General features: G+C 42.4%; 1 protein-coding gene and 1 long non-coding RNA gene across 6 annotated transcripts in view; one reads left to right on the top strand and one right to left on the bottom strand.

Annotated features, from left to right (window-relative positions):
• Window positions 1-1,313: 1,313 nt before the first annotated feature.
• The window catches only part of GRIN2B (glutamate receptor, ionotropic, N-methyl D-aspartate 2B), a 441,978-nt gene continuing 422,044 nt past the window's right edge, over window positions 1,314-21,247 (bottom strand). For 4 of the 5 annotated variants that reach the window (XM_014540193.1, XM_014540194.1, XM_005866798.2 and 1 more), the window contains one exon: window positions 15,182-19,283. In XM_014540193.1, the coding sequence (XP_014395679.1) occupies window positions 17,445-19,283 (1,839 nt within the window). In that variant the 3' untranslated portion in view covers window positions 15,182-17,444. Of the gene's footprint in view, window positions 7,711-15,181; window positions 19,284-21,247 lie in introns of those variants that run through there. The other variant, XM_014540192.1, reaches the window with a different exon arrangement.
• On the top strand, window positions 7,706-9,574 carry LOC106726192. The gene is made up of 2 exons (XR_001362209.1): window positions 7,706-8,045; window positions 8,266-9,574. It is a non-coding gene; the product is annotated as an uncharacterized LOC106726192 (long non-coding RNA).

Raw genomic sequence — 21,247 nt, 5'->3', positions numbered from 1 at the left:
GGATCCTCTCAGGGGCAGGCATCTCTGTCCCACATTCCCCATGCCACTGGGCCTAGAGGTGGAATAGGCGCCTTCCTTGCCACTTTTGGACTATCTTCCCTTCCCTCTTCCTTAAAAATCAAGCCAAAACAACAATTCAGCTTTGAAGCATATCAGACTATACTAGATGCTTCCTTTATTTGAAGCAGTAATTTAGATATTCCTGTCACTGTCTCAATACCACTCTCATCATAATTTTTGTTGACTTTGAGAGTCAGATGAACAACTGTTGTTTCTATATCCTGGCCTCTCAGTTCCTTGGCCTCTGTTCCTTCAATAACCTTTCCAACACCTAATCTCAGCCCCCCCCTCCCCCCCACACACACTGACCCCAGATTACATCCCTACCAATAAATACAACCTCTCCATTATCAAAGCCTTCAGTATCCCACTCTCTAACTCAGTTTCCAGATTACTTCTTCTGCAACCTGATTCAATAATTTTGAGACTCCAGCCTGCATCTCAATCCCTTTCCCCAACCAGACTTCATTATTCCTAATTCCCTAATGCTGACTTTGCATTGCCCTTAACTCCGTGTCTCTTACTGCCTTCATTGGATTCACCTGGTTAACCCTCAAACCTGCTTAAATCCAGTTCACCACTCTATCAAAGCAGATAAAAGTAGCTGAAGAAAATTTCTTAAATTTCTTTCAAACTCAGGACCATAGGAACCTCAAGTAAATGCTTCATGCCACTCAGCATGTCTCTTACATATCCTTTGTCTCTTTACTCTTGTTAGATAGCTCTATAAGTAATTCATGACTTATTCTCTTCTCAAACCTCCAATATCCATTCCCCAATACTCAGCCTCAATTGACAAAATCCCTTTGTGTTTAACCAAAAAATTATCACTCAGAAAATACATACTCCCACTATCACATTTACCAATGCACTTGTATTTGTGTCCAAATATACTATCTGCCTGCTACTACTATAACAACCTTTAGGGAGAGTCATAAAGCTAATCCCTCTACTTGTGCCCTGGATGCTATCCCTCTTACTTCATCAAAAACATCACTCCAGTAGTTATCCCATCTCCTTAAACATCATTCATTTTCCCTCTCTTTTGGATCATTCGGATCAGTATAAAACAGGTATAATTTCTCCCATCTTAAAAAAAAATAAATCCCTCCTTGGACCTAACATCCTTTACCATCTACCATGTTCCCTTTATAGCCAAACTGAAATAATCATTTTCCCTCTCTTTTGGATCATTCGGATCAGTATAGCCAAACTGAAATAGTTGCCTATTCATATTGTCTTCATTTTCTGTGCTCCCACTCTTTCTTGAACCCGCCCCTATCATGCTTTTGTCCCTAGCAATCCGCTAAACTTTTCCAGGTCATCAATGGAGCGATCTACATGTTTGCAGATTATCTTATTCTACTCAGTAGAGCCTGACTTACCCCTGGCCACTTCTCCCAGTGGCTCATCTCCTGGGGCTCTGAACATGCTGGAAGCTCTCTTCTATCTGCACTCACTCCCTAGATCCAGCCTCAAGGCTTCAGTACTATCCAAATGCTTATGAATTATAAATTATATATTCAGGTTCTACCTCTTTCCTAAATTCCAGGTTCATATAGCCAATCAACATTTCCATTTGGATGTCTGATGGGCATATTGCTATAAGGTTCTCTTTCGCAATCTACTTCACTTGCAGGATTCTTATCTTATTAATGGTGACTCCAAAATTCCAGTAGCTGAGGCTGAAAATTCTAGGGTGATTCTTGATTCTTTTCTTTCTCTTACTTGATATCTAATTCATCAGCAAACCTTTAAAAATATTTCCAGAATTCACCACTTCTCACCACTTCCTTTGTTAGCACCATAGTCATTGACTTGGATTATTGCAGTAGCCTACTAACTGGTCTAGCTGTTTTTCTATTGCCCACCCTCTCACAATATATATTCTCAATACAACAGTCACAATGCTTCCTTTTAAATGGAAGTCTGGGTTCACATCACTCTCTACCCAGAACTTTCTAGTGACTTTGCATCTTGCTCTTAGTAGAAACCCAAATATTTACCAGTATTTAGCGTATAAGACTTATGGGTCAATAACACCTACCTGGCCTCACCTCTCACATTCTGTCCTCAAGTATTGGCCTCCTGGCTCTTCCTCAAGTACTCTAAGCATGGGGCTTAACCACACAGCCTTTGTAGTTATTTTCACTTGAAAAGCCTTTCACATAGAAAGCCCCAAGGCTCATTCCCTCTAAGCCTTGCTCACATATTACTTTTTTTTATAGAAGCTTCTCCTGTCCACCCTATAAAAAGTAACAACCATATACCCAATCATAATCTCCTATTCCCTTAATCTGCCTCATTTTTCTCACAGCACTTTGCAATCTCTGACATGAAATATGTTTATTTGTTTATTGTCTATTTCCTTTCAGTATGTAACCTTCATGAGGGCCTGATTGTTCACCTTTGTATCCCTGGCATGGGGTTCCCACGCAATAAATATCAATATGTGATTAAATCATCTCTCCAAAACATTCTCATACACTGCAGGCCAAATCTCTCCAAAAGAAGATTTCAGGAAAAAATTCTGGATATTTATTCTAAATTTTAACCAAATATCTAAATGAGGATAGAGCTCATTTTCTCTGCTCTCTTATAAAGTGAAGATTTAGGTTTATTATCATTTTTTAATCATTAAGAAATGACCTCGAGTCTCAGTCAACAGCTCTCTGAACCTCTCCTTCTGTTGCCTAACTCCCAAATCCTTTGTGTATACAATAGAATTTATAGAGACTCTGAATGTTTCAGAGGATTAGTTAACGTTTTAGCTCAGAACATCTGATCTATTGCCCTTCAATAATATTTTATAGCTTAAAAGATCATGTCTGAGTCAGTAAATTCCATGTTAATATGTGTAATACTCAGGATGAAATCAATCTGTAAATGCTTATTTGTAATTTAATCGACCCATTTCCTTCCTGAAGTAAATGGTAATCAGATTATAAACCTGGTGTTTTCACTGGAGATGGGGAGATATAATCTTATTTAAAGATTTTCTTTCTCAGAGGTCACCTAACTTTGTGATCCAAAATCATTCCAAAACTGAGCAAAAGGTTCTACTAACTCTATTCCCCAGATGTGTTTTGCTCCCCACACTGCCCTTGGCTTCCCAATTTAAGTAAGTGTAATCATAATGGCCTTCTACTCAGAATATTCTTAACTGGAGACTATAAATCATTTGAGAGGGGCTGCCCTAAAGATTTGTAGACAAGGTTTGGAAAAGGTAAGGTGTCATGCTCATCAGCATCTTCCTGGAAGACAATGCCTCTCTCTAAAGTCAGGCTGTCACCATTTCCTGCATAATCATCAGCAGCACAGCTTCTCCTTCTGCCAGAGCTGATAGGGAACAGCAAACATACTTCTTACAGAGTAAACCAGAACATCGGGATGCCAGGGTCATTGTCTCTTTACCCCAAACCATTCTGCCCTGGCTTCTCCCTTCCTTGCTTCTAGGTTCTTCTCAGCTCTGTGAAGAGCATTCTTTTTAGAACAAAGCTTTCTGTCTGCTTGTCACTGAATCTGTTTCCTAGTCCACCTTCTTGCTCTCATTTCAACAGAAGACATAATATTAATGGTTAAAGAAAGAATGTGCAACAACAGATCATTGGGTGAAATACATTTAGAAACATGGTGGTCGCTCCCTGTCCACCCTATAAAAAGTTCTGTCACCAGCATGTTCAAACTGAAACTCAAGCCTCTCCCATCGTGCAGGACCTGTGCTTTGCAACAATAAAAAAGGGAAGACTATAACAACCACAAAATGCTTTCATGCACATGACAGGTACCTCGGTCAAAGCCCTGGTGCATACTCTCACAGAAGTTGCTTAATATTCCAGAGCACACCCGTCTCCACTAGCAAAACCGCAGGCTATCACTGGAGGTCACCCACTTCCCCAGCACTTGACCTTGAGTTGAAATATCTGGTAATAAAACCTTACTTGTGTGCTTATCATTCTTTTTACCTTTTCCATCTTCCCAAGTTAAAATATAGTGAGAAAACCATGAGAAATTACTACCAAGGGTTTCTTTTAACAATCTAATAGGATAGATGATAATGCAGCTTAAGAAATACATCCCACCTTTATAGGAAAGAAGGTGAGGAGGGGAACCAAGACCTGAAGGGGAACCAGGAGAGCTGCCAAGAAGGCTGTGAGGTGAGAAATTTGGAAGGCTAGTCTCATGATAAAGCTCACATGGGCATTTTGGTTTATTACAACTACCATTGTTTTTGTTCAGCACCAACCACTGAAATTTGTTGTGGAATCATGACTTTCCAGGAGAGGAAAGAGGAAGATAAATGCCTCAAAGAAGAGATGACTCGGGGGGAGAGAATAATAAACCAAAAGACTGTCAAGATTAAATGAAATATGCTGATTCTATTCGTTTTTCATGCCAAACTTTGCCAATAAAATATTTGATTGGTAATGACCAGACTGGATAAATTTCTCCATCATGTGGCAAAGAATATTGAAAAGGAGACAAAGGAAATCACAATACAATCAAAATTGCCCCAGAAGATTCTTGTTTTGTTTTTAGTCTCATTTATCTTCTTGTCTACCAGGCCTTACCCAAACAAGATTATACAGATGATTCCTTCATATAAGCTATAGGAAGCAAGAGGCCAAGAAAATGAAAGGTGCAAGCCAATAATCAAATGGACAAGCTTAGTTGGGAAGGAATCAAAACTATAAAATCAGAGGAATTACATTCTGCCCCCAGGCTGTGAGAAGGAGTTTGAGCTCATGTGGAGGCTGATGCTCAGCAGTGCCTTGGGCTCTGAAATTGACTTTATCTAAACCATTCTGCCTTTCCATGGGACACTTAGTGCCCAGCACTAAATGTACTTCAAATGGGAAGGTACCTTCATTTTACATGTGACATTGGCTTAGCAGTGGCTTCAGTCTTGTGCAGATAAGGATCTTTGTGAAAATGTCCCTCCATAATGCTTCCCTAAACTGTTTTCTTGGTAGATATGCTTAAGGCTTGCAGTTTTTATTACTACTGTAGTCTTGAAAATTTAGCACAAGAGCTCTGTCATTTTGATTAAATGACTCTCTGTTATTTCATGCCCTAGGATTCCCATGAATCCTGATTTTTTCTCCAATGAATATAGCTATAGCATAACAGGGAGTGGTCATCTCAGGGGACTAAGATGCTCCAAAGGCTCTGTTGGCCCTCTTACTTGTCATCAAGGAGCATTATGATCCAAGTATTTGTGATGACACTCCTGAGAAAGATGAAGCTACCCTGGGTCAAGATAGAATAGCCCTTCCCCTCTCTCTTAGCTTCCTATGTCACCATCATGATTTCATGTGGCCTACTGGGATGATAAAAGGAGAGGAAGATTTGTAATTGGCCTGATTCTAAACTTTGAGCTTAAAGAGGGTTCTAATAGCCTCTCCAGCACCATTCCCAGGCATAGAAATAAAACTTAACTCTTCACTTTGCCCATATCCTCTCCTAAAGCCAGGCTTCTGAACCAGGCTCTGGGAATGACTACACTGTGCAGTTGATAGTATAGAAGACTCTCCACTCACCCATTTAAGGACTTTTCCATCTTCCTACTTCCTCTCCTATCTTCCCTCTAGGAACAGGATGAAATGAAAAATAAATTCTACGTTAAGCTAGGACACTTAGAGTTCTTTCACTGCTCTTAGAATCAGCAAAATCTCTAAAGAGAATGTTGTATGACACATACTAAAGTCACTGAACTCTTTGGAAAGACTGATTACTTCCTCAGCTTGATACCATTCATCGTGAACAGGTAGACTACAAGAAAAGGTGGTTGCAGGATTCCCTGGCCCTTGGGTGCTTAAAGAAATCACCATTTTAATCTTGGGGTAAAATCTAGATATCATAAGAATCCTCAGGAGATCTTTATTAGTCTTTAAAACACCCCTCCCTCCCTTCCTTCAGGTTTTAGGCAAGCAATAATTATTGTTTCTGGGGGATATAGATCCTTCCTTCTGGAATTCATTTGTATGTGAGTCTTCTTAATATTTCTATTGATGCTACCAGAACTAACTCATGCCTTAATACTAGAATCCAACTTGTGGTGTTGGAACTTAACTCAATTATGTAGCAGTCCCCAGAAGATGAATCTAGGGAACACTCCCTGGAGGTGGCCTTCCTCACTCTGGGCTGACCCAAACTACTGACACCTTCAGAGTACCAGGGCATTCTTTGCACACATTCCTGAAGGCTGCCTTCCCCATGGAACACTCTGGAAGAAATCCTCTGTCTTAGTTTTTCTTGAGCTTTTATTTGCGTGAATTACATGCTACATAAAAAGTTATTAATAATAATTTTCCACAATGTCTTACCCCACAAAATTTAAAAACACTTATGTTATTCGGCCTTCAACTTCTCTTTATTATAGAAACTTTTCTACCCCTTCTGGTTTTCAAAGCTCTTGTTTTGTTCTTACTTGACTTGGTTCCGTAGACTCAAGTGAAGTGTGTGTGTGTGTGTGTGTGTGTGTGTGTGTGAGAAGAAGACAAATTTCCATTGGAAAGATTTGGATAAATCAGCTCGCTTCCATGATTTTTCTCCACTGTTAGATGCTGAACACTTAGGGTAGGGTGGACAATTCAGGCACCATTACTCAGTGGGCCAGGCTGAGAGTTGAAAATTCAGACAAGTTTGTTTCTGCCAAGAATTTCCTATATAGCCTGCCAAGAATAACCTATTTAATCATCAAATTTTGCTGTGCTCCAACTTTCCTATATGTAAAATTAAAAGATGATAATATTCCTCTGCCAAAAGAGGCCATTTAGTGGTTATGGTAAATTATTCAACATCCACATATCAATTACTTTAATTTACTCAGAATGTACCACAGGCTCAAGGTGGTGGAGGCCTAAGTGGGCTGCTGGTGATTCTAGAAACTCCATTCTTCTCCACAGATGAAGATTCAGGCTACAAACTGCCGTAGCTCGGGGCCTTTTATATGGGAATTAAGTTAAAACTGTTTAAGGAATGACACCTCAAAACATTTTTGTTATTTCAGCCTTCAACTTCTATTACAGAAAGTTTTCTACTCCTTTTTGGGTGGTAGAAAATGTGCCCCATTTCTTGTGCCAGCTACCAAGAAATAACCAATATAACTTCCCTGATCATCAAAAGTGTTCAGGAGTCTCAGGAGCAATCAGTAACAATGTTGTTCTCTTTTCTGGGACCCAAAGTAGCCAGTTTTGCACAGCAGGCTCTGTCCTCTGTCATTAAAACATGGGAGTGCTGATTGTACCAGACTTGTTGGACTCTGGTTTAGAAACATTAAATACCATGTATGTGTTCAAGCTCTGTGCTCTTTCAGCTTCTCATCCTAACAGTGGTGTGTGTGTGTGTGTGTGTGTGTGTGTGTGTGTGTGTGTGTGTCTTTTGAGGGTGAGCTACTTGAAACTGACTCAGGACATAGAATAACTCAAGACCCCTAAATTGAGAAACAGTAATAAGTCAAAGAGATGACAAGTGAATGAGGAAAAACACAGCTGTAAGTGCTCTGGTTGACCTCCAATTGCATTCACAACAAAGAAAGGGTATTTTTACTATGTCGTGTTTTTATCAGTAAGAGTTCTACCTGGATGCTTCTCTAGCCTCCATGTTTCCTGCCGATGTGAAGTCTTGATATTTTCCTTGCTCCTGACCCTGGGAGAGAAAAAACTACTGAATCACCTAAAGTACATATCACCATTCCCACCCTACTGAGGACACATCTCTCCACCCTCGCTCACGGTGTTGTCAAGAAGAGATGTGAGCACACATGGATCTGAATGTGTCTAAGCAAGGGGACTGTCTGTCCCTAGGAAGTCTGTCTTCTGCTCCACCATCCTCCCAGCACTGATCCATGAACATGACAGACCACACAGATTCCAGAGCAAAGCAGGGACAGTTGGCACGACAACTAGGTTGGTTCATCACAAACAAACAAAATTCTCCCTTCACATAAAGCCTGGATATTTCTGTCAACCCTGTAGGTGTTGGTGATCCACAGGCAAGATAGAGAAGAAAAAAGACTGGCTCAATAAAGTATAATAGTCCACCCAGTTCTAAATGAACACTTTTATCTACCAATAATATATCCTTGTTCTTCCATAAAGTGATTGAAATTGGCAATTTGGGATCTATTTATTAGGAGTGTATGGTGTGTGTGTGTGTGTGTGTGTGTGTGTGTGTGTGTGTGTGTGTTGGGAGATGCACAAGGTGATCCACAGGCAAGATAGAGAAGAAAAAAGACTGGCTCAATAAAGTATAATAGTCCACCCAGTTCTAAATGAACACTTTTATCTACCAATAATATATCCTTGTTCTTCCATAAAGTGATTGAAATTGGCAATTTGGGATCTATTTATTAGGAGTGTATGGTGTGTGTGTGTGTGTGTGTGTGTGTGTGTGTGTGTGTGTGTGTGTTGGGAAGATGCACAAGCATGAGGGAGCTCATGGCAAAGAGATCAAATTAGGTGCAATTGTGTTGTTTGGGTGAATTTGTGGAAGCAATTTATAAGTTAGTGAGAGCACAACTCAAGGAGAGACAGTGTAATGGCCTGGTCTCTGGTTTGCAGATGGTTAGGTCACAGCTAAAAGGAGCTTTAAAATAGCCCTTGATTTAAAAAATAATGATCAATTACAATTAAAATGTGACAGTGACATTGGGAGCTAACTACGCAAACTTCTGAATATGACAGAAGTTTTAAAAAAATACTCCCTCTGGAAACAGATAATATCCATATCTAAGAAAAGCAGATAGTGCAGGCCATTCATATTCCAGTGACGACATCTCCTGAAGCTGCATGTCTATCAGATCTGAGAGACAAGCTCTCTCTAAGCATCTGAAAAGTTCCTTACACCTAACATTTAATCAATATCCTCCATGGTCTCACCCTCTGTCACTTTGTTTGCATACATGTATTCCAAGTACTCTCTATTAACCGGAAGACTGTCTTAGAAAAATCCAAATTCCCATTTGAAATAATATGTAACATGGAAATGTGGGCATGTGATGTATTTCTGTGATTGTGGGTAGGTATAGAAATAGAGAGGTAACTTCAGAGGGATTCGTCCTTAGATTTTTACTTCAGATCAAGTATCCTCAGGTTAAAATAAAGTGATTCCTTTTCAATTATAATTTATAATATCAAATATTTACTAGTGCCTTCCATATATAAGATGCACTGGTAGATGCTAAGGAGATAAAAAGATGAGTAAATATATGATCCCTGACCACAGGTTGTTTATAATCTAGTCTAGCAAGGGAGATGAGATATAGAACCAAATAACTGTAAATTAAGATGGCCTGTGATAGTTGCTATTAGAGAGATACAATTAAAGTGTTATCAGCATTCAGTGTTTTCCTGGATAAGAGATGAAGGAAAGTGAATATAGTGGTCCATTTGTTCTTTGAAGATTTGTATAGAGGGAGATGTAAGAAGGGAGTCAGATGGGAGATAGAGAGGAGAGAGTTTGGAGCAGTTTAAGTAAAGTAAGAAGTGGGAAAACAAGTCAGTATAGGAAAGTTAAGAGACAAATATCTTATTCTGCAAATGAGGATGAATTCCAAATTTCCACTCCTACACCCTACTTCTCACTTCAACTTAATGTACGTATTTCCAACCACCTTCTGAACAATTAACTTCATATTGAGTCAGATCCAAGATCATCTCTGCAAACCAACAGAAGGTGGCTGAAGATTTGGAATTTGTTCTCATTCAAAGAAATGCTGAAGCCATAGAAGACAGAGATATTGCTCCAGAAGACTGGAGATAAGGAGGATAAGAATGTCAAGCTCAGAGCACCACGGCAAGTCAATGCTGAGGAGATGGGAGGAAGAGCAGAAACCAATGGTGGACACAGAGAGAGGACCAGAGGGCTAGGATGAAAACCAGAATGGGCTGCTTCTCCATCATAAGTTTAGGTTAATCTCCATGAGGCTGAAGAACAAGAAAAAATGGGGGGTTTGAATTTTGTAACAAGAAGTTCATTGAAATCTTGCCATAGAATACTTTCAATAGAGTGGTAGTGTGATGCCCAATTTTAAAATTCAGTTCATGAACACTAGATGAGGAAGTAAAAAAAGAAAGACTAGCCTTTTGAGAAGTTTGGAAGTGAAAAAAATAAATGGAGATAGTACATGAATTCGAGAATCTAATTGGATTGAGAGATTTGTTTTTCAAGATTGTTGTAAGATTTGTTTTAGAGATGCTACGAGGCAGGTGTGTGTAAGAAATTAAAGATGCAACAGACAGAAGTATTATTGGCTGGAGTGGAACTTAGAAGAGGTTAGAGGGTGGGTGCCAGAGACAGGGAGTGAAGATGGAAAAGATGAATGAGGACAGAAGAAATTTAAAGTAGAGAGAAGTTACATAAGAATTCATAAATTAGATATCTTTTCTTAGTAGCATGATAGGAAAGACTGCCTATTGCAATAGAGTAGATAAAATGATAGGCAAAATGAAAAAGAAATTTAACAAACACTTGGAGAATATGACATGGAATTAACATTGGAGAAATAAAAAGATGTCCAAGCTGGGTAGGGTTCTGGTGAGATTAAATGGGTCAAGTTTGTGCTCTTCAGCATCAGTTTAAGACCTTGGAGATGGAAGGAAAGAAGAAGACATTGCTGGTGACAGTACTGTTGATTTGGTGAACATGGGGTTAGACCAAAGAGGGAAGTACATGAAGTCAGAGGGTTTTATGGACCAGAACAACAGAGGGAGCTTGAAGGAAGGTAGATAAGATACAGAAAATGCAAGGTTGTGGCCAGAAAGGGAATTTCAGAGTTTTACCTGAAATAATTCTCAGAAGAAGAAATCTAGGGCTGGCCATTATGTGGAAAGCTGAATCTCTGCAGTGTTATTAAAAATAATATAATGGGTAATATCTTGGATGCACACCCTGAAACCAGAAAACATTAAATCTGCATGGATAAATATACTAATTTATACACAGCTATTTATAGATACATACTACATACATTGAAATATTTTATACTTTTGTGTTCATATATTATATAAACATAATATACGTCATTTTAAAATCTTTTATATTCTTCACAGCACCAGCCCAGGGCATAGTATATACTCAATAAACATTGGTTTAATTTAACTAACATATTTAACTATGTTAAAGAGCTTTTATTTTTCCCCCCTCCTACATAGTACAGGAATCTGCTCCACCCCCTAAAGTACAATGCTCAAATAATTACAAATAAAGAGAATTCTGATTTAAAATGTGGAGTAACAGTTTTATAGTGGGCTTAGTGTTGTGCTTTTAATTGTATCCTAACTCTTAGACTGAGTTCCATCTATTTTACCTTTGCCAAAATACAGATTCTATCCACCAGTCTCAAGGCTATGGGAAATTCTACTCATCCACTCTGCTTTCCACCTTCAGTTCTCATCAGGAGTCCTCACCCTCCGACTTACACTGGCAATTATGTTTAGAAGTATGGAAAAGTGCCAGAAACTCTCTGTGATGAGTCTGAGATGGATGCAAATGGCCACACTGGCAGAGAAGGGTTAATTATTTCTAACTTTCCTCACTTATTCCAGCATTGCTATCCTAACTCATCACTCTTTGGGCAAAATTCATTTTCCTTGCTTCAATATTGTAAATGAGAGGCCCCAAATTTCACTAACCTACTTCTCTCTCTCCAAGGCATGGAAATAGTACTGACTTTAAGGTGATTTTTTGACAGGGTTCTAGGCCATGAGAATAGATAGGTCTATATACTTGAAGTCATAGGACCCATAAGGTATGATTGAGTCGTGGCTGGAAAGAGATGGAGACGGGATGTATTCTGTTATCATGTGATTATATGTAATACTGGAATCTCCAAATTAGAATGGAATCTTCCATCTAGATCAGTAGAAGTTCTCAGAATGACAAATCTACATTTCAGTGACACCCCAAATATCTGGTAGGTCTAAAAAAGAATTGCCCACTGGTTAAGTAGCACGTGGTAGTCCAGTAGCTCCTTAACAGTTAGTTAAGTGTGTGTTGGGATCATTGGGCACCCTCTTTGGAGTTTGGGAAGTAAAATATACAAAGCAACTCAGCAAAATTGGAAGATTAATTGAACTGGAACAGAGAACAGATAATTACAGTAACTTTTTATTATCATAACATTAATTCAATTGATTTTTCTAGCTGCCCACTCAGTAACCTGTAATGGAGGAGAAGCATCAGTCTTCCATTTTCTGTTGAAAAAGTCATAGTCCTTAACCCACCCTATAAGGTACTGAATTTATAAATTCATAAACTACATATTCATGTGACTGCTTATTGAAAATAATTCCTAGCTAGGAGTCCTAATCCCATGTCACATGAACCTTAAGTAAAAGCAGATGGAAGATGGGAGGGTTTAAATGTGCTTATACTCTAGAACCTATGTCTTTACTCTCTACTCTGTTACTCTCAGTGTTCTTTGCTCTCTCTGTCTTCTTCTATATCATTAATTTATTCCCAGGAAAATAAATGAGAAACCTAATGCACACTAGGTATTTCAGTGTATAAATCCCTAATATGGCTTAATATATCACCCTTCCTGGTTTCATTTAAATGACAGATGAGCAGCTCAGTGATAAAGGAGTAAATCTGTGTGAGAAGCCAGTATTTGGAGAAGGATGGGGAATGAAAAGTGAAGGTCTTCCCAGGACCTCTGAAATCACACCATGGACCATATACCATTTGTAAGGCCAGACGCATTCCAGTATAACTATCTACTCTTAACTGCTTCTCATCCATGTAGAGTTTCTTAGACAGGAAGGATAGTCTCTGATACTCAAGCGAAGAAAGCAAATGCTCTACCAAAGTATTTGGCAGTCTACTGAGCACACATTTTTTTATATGGCTTTGGGCTCAGAGAGCACATAATTTATGGCCATAATACCTGGAAACACCGAATGCATTCATCAATAGCACTGCAGCTGCATTATTTATGCACACATCTAAATCATTCCTAACACACCAAGCAGACACATACAGGTGTTAAGCAATGACTAGGATTTTTATAGAGAGTTTGGGATTAAAAGAATAAAGTAATTTTAGAATAGCTTTCTCCAAAGGCTATTGCCCAAACCATCTGGTTATTCTGTCCATAAATCTTGAACTAACTAACTAAACCAAACAAACAACAAACAAAATCCCAAAGAAACTCTAGTTCTTAAATGAGATGCGCAGGTGACCAGCACACTGCAGTTTTGGTTACACATTTCTTGACCTCTCATGCAGAGAGTTTCCCCTTGGGCAACTTTAGATGCAAAGAGAGACTGGGTGGGTGATATTCACTTAATTATAGATGACTCTCATTTTATCACAGTATACATGCATTTTGGCACTACTGACACCACCAACATTTAATGGAATCATTTGGGATTTTCTCCCCCAATCACAACATGGGTGGCCGGCACAGGGGAATCCACAGCGAGAATGTTTCCTGCATCCTGGCTGAGAATACACAGTGAAATAATTTGAAATTACAAGACCCACTAGACATGCATCACTCTGAAGGGTATGCACATTCTTGACTCAGGCAAACTCAAGGGCCAGATTATTTGAGGTCAGTAGAAATGCTGAGATTTAAGCAGCCCACTGAAAGGAATGATACAGGACCATACCCACCAACCCACTGCCACAGTGGAAGGAAATGATAGAGCACACAAAGATGGGAAACATGGACTCTGAAGAAAATTGGAACAACTATTGCTCCAATAGTGACTGTGGAATCTCACCGTTTTGAATAGACTGGGTCTCTGTCCATCTGTGGAATAGATGGGGCTTACTGCTGAATTCATTCTCATGCATTTTACTGGTTTGTTATTTTGGAATGAAGTAACACTTAGAACTTAACAATGCTCAGCCATCCTTTCTTTATGCTTTCTTGAGCAGGCCATGAAAATTTTATTTGGTCCTAATTCAAACATCCAGTTGGAGAGAGATGACCAACTGGGGCCAAAGAAGGGGTTAAGGAAAATAAAATGACTCAGCTGACAGATTTGATAATAGAAGATAGGAAAAAAAGTAATGTAATATCGCAGGTAAATGGATTTAGAAATTTCACCCTGTGGTAAACAGAGAGAGGCTGCTGTCATTCACAAAGTCAGAAGTCCAGTGAAAGAAATTCAATTTGCCTGGCTCTAACCCAAGGTCAGGTTAAGAATACCTGGCTTGAGGCAAACAGCCCCCTCGCAATGGCAGAAATGAGGGTAGACAAATATAAAGTCACTGTTGGCATCATCCTTTAGATACATGCCCTTCCTACCTCTAAAACCAACTTCTGCAACCTAAGAGAATGATATGGCCACTGAGTTTTGAGCATATCTGGTAATCTTTTCAGAAAAGCATGTGAATTTGTAAGACAGGCACCCAGTGCTGCCTCCCTGTAACCAGATATCACGTTTCCAAAAGTAGATCTAGTGGGAATTTTCTAGGTATGATTTCCATGGAGGGAGGGAGGGGACAGTGAGAGGGTGGGTGCCCAGGTACTAGAAAGAAGAGTCCCAGTGACTGAGATGGTTGTTAAACATCAGAGGGGGCTGCTGGGAGAGTCCTTAGGACTGAGCTTCCTGAAACCTCTCAGCCACACCAGAAATGATAGGTTAACTTGACCTGCATTCTGCTTTAAGCCCTCTTGAGAATCTTCCCTATCCTAGATACTGGCAGGTAAAATATGGTGCCACCAGCTTGACTTTGCATGGAATGCTGGTGATCTACAGTATATCTACCTAGAAGTTAGGAGCTGAACCTGGGGTTTGCTTAGAGCCAAACTGGACCCTGTGTTAAGTAAGCCCAGGCCAACGAGCATGAACACTTCTCACAGACCAATAAGACCGGAGAGGTGGGGAAACATGGACACAAATGACTCTCCCTGGCTTTCTCACCACAGTGGCCTCCACTCGCATTCACTTTTTTCCAGACACCCTGAAGCAAAAGCCATACAAACACTCTCCCCAATGGAAAATGAAAACCCGTAACAGAACACTTTCCCCCCTTCATTCCCAGCCCCACCCCACCCCCTCCAGCCCAACACCCTGAATACTCACAAGAGAACACTTTATCTATACAAAATTAATTAGAAAACAAAATATTTACATATGAAATAAACACCATCTTGATTTCTGTCACCAGTGGAGACCAACAGAGCCCCCTTTGTTCTAGATTGCTGTTCGCTAGGTTAGTTGGTTTGGTTTTTTATTTGAACGGGGTGAGGTAAGAGGAAGAGTGAGGGAGGAGCCCCTGACCTTGGACAGAGTCAGGGTGAAGCAATGTTTATATGGCCCTTCTCCTTCTTCCTCCTGGAGACGTCTCACACCCTCTGTCCTCTCTCTCAAAGTCTTTCCTTGAATCTAAAGTAAAGCACTCCGTGCTCCTCTCTCCAAATTTGTGAGAGGTTCAGCCCCTTGCCCCCAGGTTCATTTTAGAAAGAAAACAAAGCTTTACAAGGCCTTCAGTTGGCTTTAAAATGAAAGATACTGAGGTAAAAAATCAAGGAGGAGGGTGGGGATAGCAGTCAAGGGTGGGGAATGAGGAAGGGTGGTGAGTCAGGGCAAACAGAAGGCAAAGAGCAGCCCTGGAGGGTGTGACTTGAAGAGACATGGCAGCTTCCTTCCAGAGGAGGATGAGCACCTTTCTGGTTTGTGTGTCCTGTGTGCAACATGGAGGTCCTGCAGTCAAGCTTCCAAACAGACCGAGCTCTGTGGCTGCCACCTGTGTAAGGGGAGGGTGGCAGGACAGCGGAACCGACCCAGAGTTTCAGGACCGGCAGTGACAAATATTCGTTTCCCTTCTCAAGTTTCCGACTTTCAGTGAAAGGGGCATCACATCTGCCAGTACCCTCATTCTTGGAATTTTTCTACATGTATATATTTTATTCTTGAATGGTATACTCTGGGAGAGAAAGGAGGTGTTGCAGGAAGGTGGAAGGGCTTCTACCGAGAGTGTTCACATTGGGCTCAATGTCACATTCTCAGGGAGCCAGACCCAATGGCTAGTAGGGGTGTACCCCTCTCCTCCCCACTTCCAAATCTCTTCCCTTCCCTCCATGACTCCTGAGCTATACTCATGAGCGAGCTCATGCCTCTTACCTATTACCTACCAGTTGTGATCGATTCTGAGGGAACAAGCCTGCTCTCCTAGCTCCAGGTTAAGTAAGAAGGGATCAAAGCATTGAAAACATCCCCCTCTCTCACTTACCCTACCACAAACTACTCCCCTATTTTCCAAAGCCTTACTTAGCTCCTCCCCAAACCCTGACCAGCTGAGGGTCTAAAGCTCAAGAGAGCTTTATAGAATCTTTTGCTCTCTAGAGGATCATGGCTACTTCTACTTCCCTTTAGCCTTCCTGGAAAGTTCTTGGCCAAAACCAGTTGAAAGTATTGGCAGCTGGAGAAATCACTTTTGTACCTTGCTCTTGTAGGATTGTTTACCACTTTTTGTCTAGACCACAGAATCTTCTCTGACAAGAACTTCCATTCTCTTCATTCAGGAAGGGTGAAGGGATGAGACAGCCAACATTCAGGTAACATATGACCATCTCTGTTTGTATATAAGCCAAAACAAGCACACTGCTGAGGAATATTGAAAGAAACATGAGGCTTGGTTGCCTTCTCTACACTTATAGGCCCCAGACTCTGTGTGTGTACAGATCACCTATGTGCAAGTGTATTTGCACACACATGCACACGCAGTCAGTCCACCCTCTCTTGCCTCTAAGGCACCATGAAAGATTGCTATGATGTACTTTCCATCATCCACCAATGACCTTTGTTCACCACTAATGAGTCTTATGGAATTGAAGCAAACATTTTGGCTTATATACCAACACACATGGCCTTCCCGCCTCTGCTTGGCACGTGATCCCTAAACAGATGCCATCAAAGCCACAAGAATTTAGCAAAAGCCTCTCTTCATTCACAGGCAAGTATGCTAAATGGTCTTATTTGAATGCTTTTGCTGCCTCATCTAAACATAAAGATCAGTTTGGGAAGAGCTATCCTGTGCTCCCGTGGCCTCCTTTTGCTTCTCCTTGCTTCACTCGAAGTGGGTGACAGAGTCCTTCCATGCTAGGAGGAAGCTCACAAGCAGCCACTTCCTTTCTCCACTTTGGCCTCCCTTGCTGAGCGAACCCACTGCATCCTCTCTTGGGAACGGGAATGACTGACAGATGGGGAAAGGAGGAGCGAACTGGAAAGGGAGGTGAGATGGTGCTGGTCACCAGGGTTGCCCTCCGAAAAATCAGAACTCCAGGATCCCATAAATAAATTAAAACAACAAGAAAGGAGCAAATGGGAACCAAGTTCACCCCCGTCACCCTCCGTGACATGCCCACCACCGCAGGCCCACAGCCCAACCCTCCCATACCCACCTTAACCTCTCTCTTCCCTCACTCAGACATCAGACTCAATACTAGAAAGTTTCTCATAAACATGACCATTGCTGGAGCCATTGAAAGCCCTGGGGTTTTTGTTGTTAGGCACACAGGGGTTGGACTGGTTCCCTATACAGATGTCTTTCTGGAAACGGCCTGGCACAGCCCCATGAAGGGCCGAGACCACTGGCTTGGTGGTGACAAGGGCGCGGAAGTCCGGCCTGGCTTTTGGCGCCCCTGGCACCGAGGGCTGCCTGAAGAAGTAGGATTTGCTGCCATGGAGCAAGCACTGGTCGTCCCCAAAAGTGGGGATAAAAGGGTTTTGCGTGACCCGGTCAGGGTAGAGCGACTTGCTGAGCATGTAGCCGCCGCCAGGGTTGTTGTGGTGGTGTCCGGCAGTGGGCACTGAGGACTTGTTGTTGGCAAAGGTGCTCTCGCCAGCTGGCATCTCAAACATGTGGGCGTAGGGACTCCCATCCACGAACCGGCCCTTGTCTTTCAGGCTCACACTGCGCGGGGCCAAGGCGGCTTCTTCCTTCTGCAGATCCACGAAGGTGTCGTAGGAGTGCTGCCGGCGGAGCTTGTTCCGGTTCTTCTTCTGGGCCTTGGAGTTGGTGGGGCTCTGGGGGTACTTGGTGGTGGAGGCGTTGGACGTCACGGCCACCGGGGCCGCCGGCTGGTCCAGCTCCTGCAGGGAGTTGTCCTCGCTGATGTCATACAGGTTGCCCGCTTTCTTGCAAGCCTCGCAGCGGATGCACGCCTGCCGCCCCGAGTTCTGCCCTCCCACCGACGAGGAGTAGTTGTGCAGCTTCGAGGGGCAGCTGCGGCAGAAGTTGCCCCCGGAGCGGTCCTCCCACTCCACGTTGGTCAGGTTCTTCTCCCAAGGCGCCGGGACCCCGCCGACCACGCCGTGTTTGTCCCCGGCCCCGTGTTTGAGGTGAGACCTGTTGGTACAGGGCCCGCCTCCGCTGACCGAGTCGCTCCGCTCCTTGTAGATGTCAGTCAGGTCCACGTGCTCCCAGTGGGGCGAGTTCTCCTTGGTGCGGAACTGGTCCAGGTAGAAGTCCCGTAGCCCTTCCTTGTCCCTGAAGTAGCGCTTGTGGTCCGGGGAGCGGGGCGGCCGGCGGCGGTAGGCCAGCTCGATCTCGTCGAACTCCCGGCGGGACTTGGCCGAGGCCGGCCGCTTCTTCAGGCTGTCCTTGTACTGCTGCTTGCGCCTCTTGGCCGCGTTGCCCTCGATGTTGCCGTAGGTGACGGTGTGGGTGGAGATGTCGGACACGTCGGAGCGGATCAGGTCGTCGTGGCCACCGTAGCGGTCACCCTTGAAGGAGAACTTGCCGTACAGGTCACTGAGCTGGCTGTGCTTGGAGGAGGGGAGGCCGATGTCCAGGGGCTTCTTGCTGATGGAGCGCGGCTGGGCGGTGAAGGGCGGGTTGTCACAGTCGTAGAGCCCGTCGATGGAGCTGGTGCTGCCGATGCTGTGGGGCCGGTGGTGGTGGTGATAGTGGTCTTGGTACACGTTGCTGTCCTTCAGCTGCAGGTTGCCGAAAGTCCTCTCCACCTCGCTGATGTAGTCGCTGAAGAGGTTCTCCTCGCAGGGCGGGTTGTTGTAGGACTTGCAGTCGGAATGTGTGAAGCTGCGACGGTGCTCGGAGATGTCGTAGACGGAGGACTCGCGGCGGATGAAGTCCAGGGCGCTCTGCGGGGAGCCGTTCACCCCGGACAGGTTGGCCATGTTCTTGGCCGTGCGAAGCAGGCGCAGGATGTTGGAGTGGGTGTTATTCATGGTCGCGGTGGGGGAATTCATCACGGATTGACGCTCCTCGATAGCCACTCCATGGATGCAGCTGTAGATACCCTGCAGAACAGGCAGGATGGGAAGGATTAGGTCTCCAGTGAGGCTAAAACATGACTGTAAAGAATCCGCCTGACCCACTACTAATTGCCTAATGATAAGAAAAGGCAGGGAAAATATAAAACGAATAGCCTTATATACTCGTAAAAAGATGTGGCTAGAAGCTTGCACGATTTATCTCCCTGCATTTAGAAGTAGCATATTAGGAGCTAAGCTCGTGGCCTAGCTGACTATCTGAGAGGGTGCACGACTACAAGTGACTTGAACAAATAGGATAAAATCACAAGACATTCTTGCCCTGACTCCCTCAGTGACTTGAACTGATGTTCCATTTTATGCCCAGGGTTCACATCTTAAAGCTGATGCATGGTATTGGCCAATAGCAGAAAATATTGTCAGCCTTCTGGAAATCAGTAGCAACGCTCCACAGATGTTGAGCCTGCTCTGCCCTGGCTGGCCACACTGGCTGGCAGGAAAGCACAGGGGAGCTCTGTAGCTCACAATTGCCTTTCTTTTCCAGCTCTGACAAATTTTGAGCAGCTTTTAGAATTTTGATCACCAAATAACAGCTAAGCAGTTCTCTTCTTGAGCCAAGCATGAACTAAATTCAAAGAGAGAATTAGGAAGCCCTTGGGTCAAAGACAGATTTTTCTCCTGCTGCGTCCCACACCATGGGAGGGAAGAATTGGGACAGAGATCTACTACTAAATAGGAATAAATAATTTCCTTGTAGAATTCTTTTATTTGTTCTCTCTTTAGCTCCTGCTTTTCTTCTTATATTTTTTCATTCAATCTTATAAATAATTAATTAATATCTCAGCAAATTAGTATTGATTGAGAACTCCCTGTATGCAGGACCTTAAACACCACTACCCAGGAGAAGGAATGGGTTGGGTTCAAGTCTAAAAGTCAAGCCAACTTCCTGCTAATATCTTGCTCCCTGCCTTGAAAGGTGGACAAATTTGGAACTTTTCTCCCTGGCAAGGGAATGTATTTGAAGAGGAGCTTGTTTGAATTGTGTCTTTAAAAGAAGGGGGATAATTTGAAAAGGGAAGTTGTCCCAATGGATGGAGATGGGAGGAGAGGAGGTTAGGAAGGAGGATGATAACTAAATAGCAAAGAAGAAAGGTTTAGATGAGCTGAGCCTCACTGTCCCAGAGGACACAGCAACATAGATCAAGGTAAGGTTACTCTACTTTCTTTGTCAGGCCTCCTTTCTAACCATTCTTAATCATGGCCAGGAGAAAATGCCAAGCATTTTTCCTGGACAGAGGCATTGATTATGTAGAAGGGCTATGAATGGGGTTTCTATTCCAGGTCACCAGCTCTGATTGTTTCTGCCATCACCCTATCTAGGACCTTAGGGAAGGGCCACACAAGGAATCAACATGACTCATGGGCCACAAATTCTGTCATCCTGGTCCAATGTTACTGAATAGCCTGAATCAACTAATAGCCGCGAGGAAATTGTTCTCTATCAGTGAAATACTACAGGAAAACGATCAAAAGATGGAACAATTTAATGAGAAGTCCACTTTCCTCCTCCTTTTTTCTTACTCTTCCTTGTGACATGTTCATATTAAAAATGTTATAAATCCTTAGTTTGGACTAGAAACATAGAAGTCTAAATAAATAGCAACTTCAGAGTTATACTTTGCTCCAATTAAGGACATTTCTGGAATGTAAATTTCTTATGGGTCAGGACTTATTTCTGAAGGTTCTATTAAGTTCTTTAACTCCCCATAACTCACACATGGTTAAAACACAGAGGGGAACAATAAAACAATAATATACGTTTGTATGTTAGAATAAGAGAGACATATTACATTTCTCTATCTGAATAGGAATATCATTTTTTAAAAAGGATTAAATTATTATGGCAGCCTATACAGAATTAACTAATGGTGATGAAAGGCATTTGGTAAAAGGCCAACTTTTTTATTCTGATAGATCTGCCAGTTCTCATT

The sequence above is a fragment of the Myotis brandtii genome, unplaced genomic scaffold, assembly GCF_000412655.1.
Source record: "Myotis brandtii unplaced genomic scaffold, ASM41265v1 scaffold237, whole genome shotgun sequence".
Lineage (NCBI taxonomy): Eukaryota > Metazoa > Chordata > Mammalia > Chiroptera > Vespertilionidae > Myotis > Myotis brandtii.
Note: the sequence above shows the minus strand (reverse complement) of the source record. Positions and strands in the feature narration are given on the sequence as shown.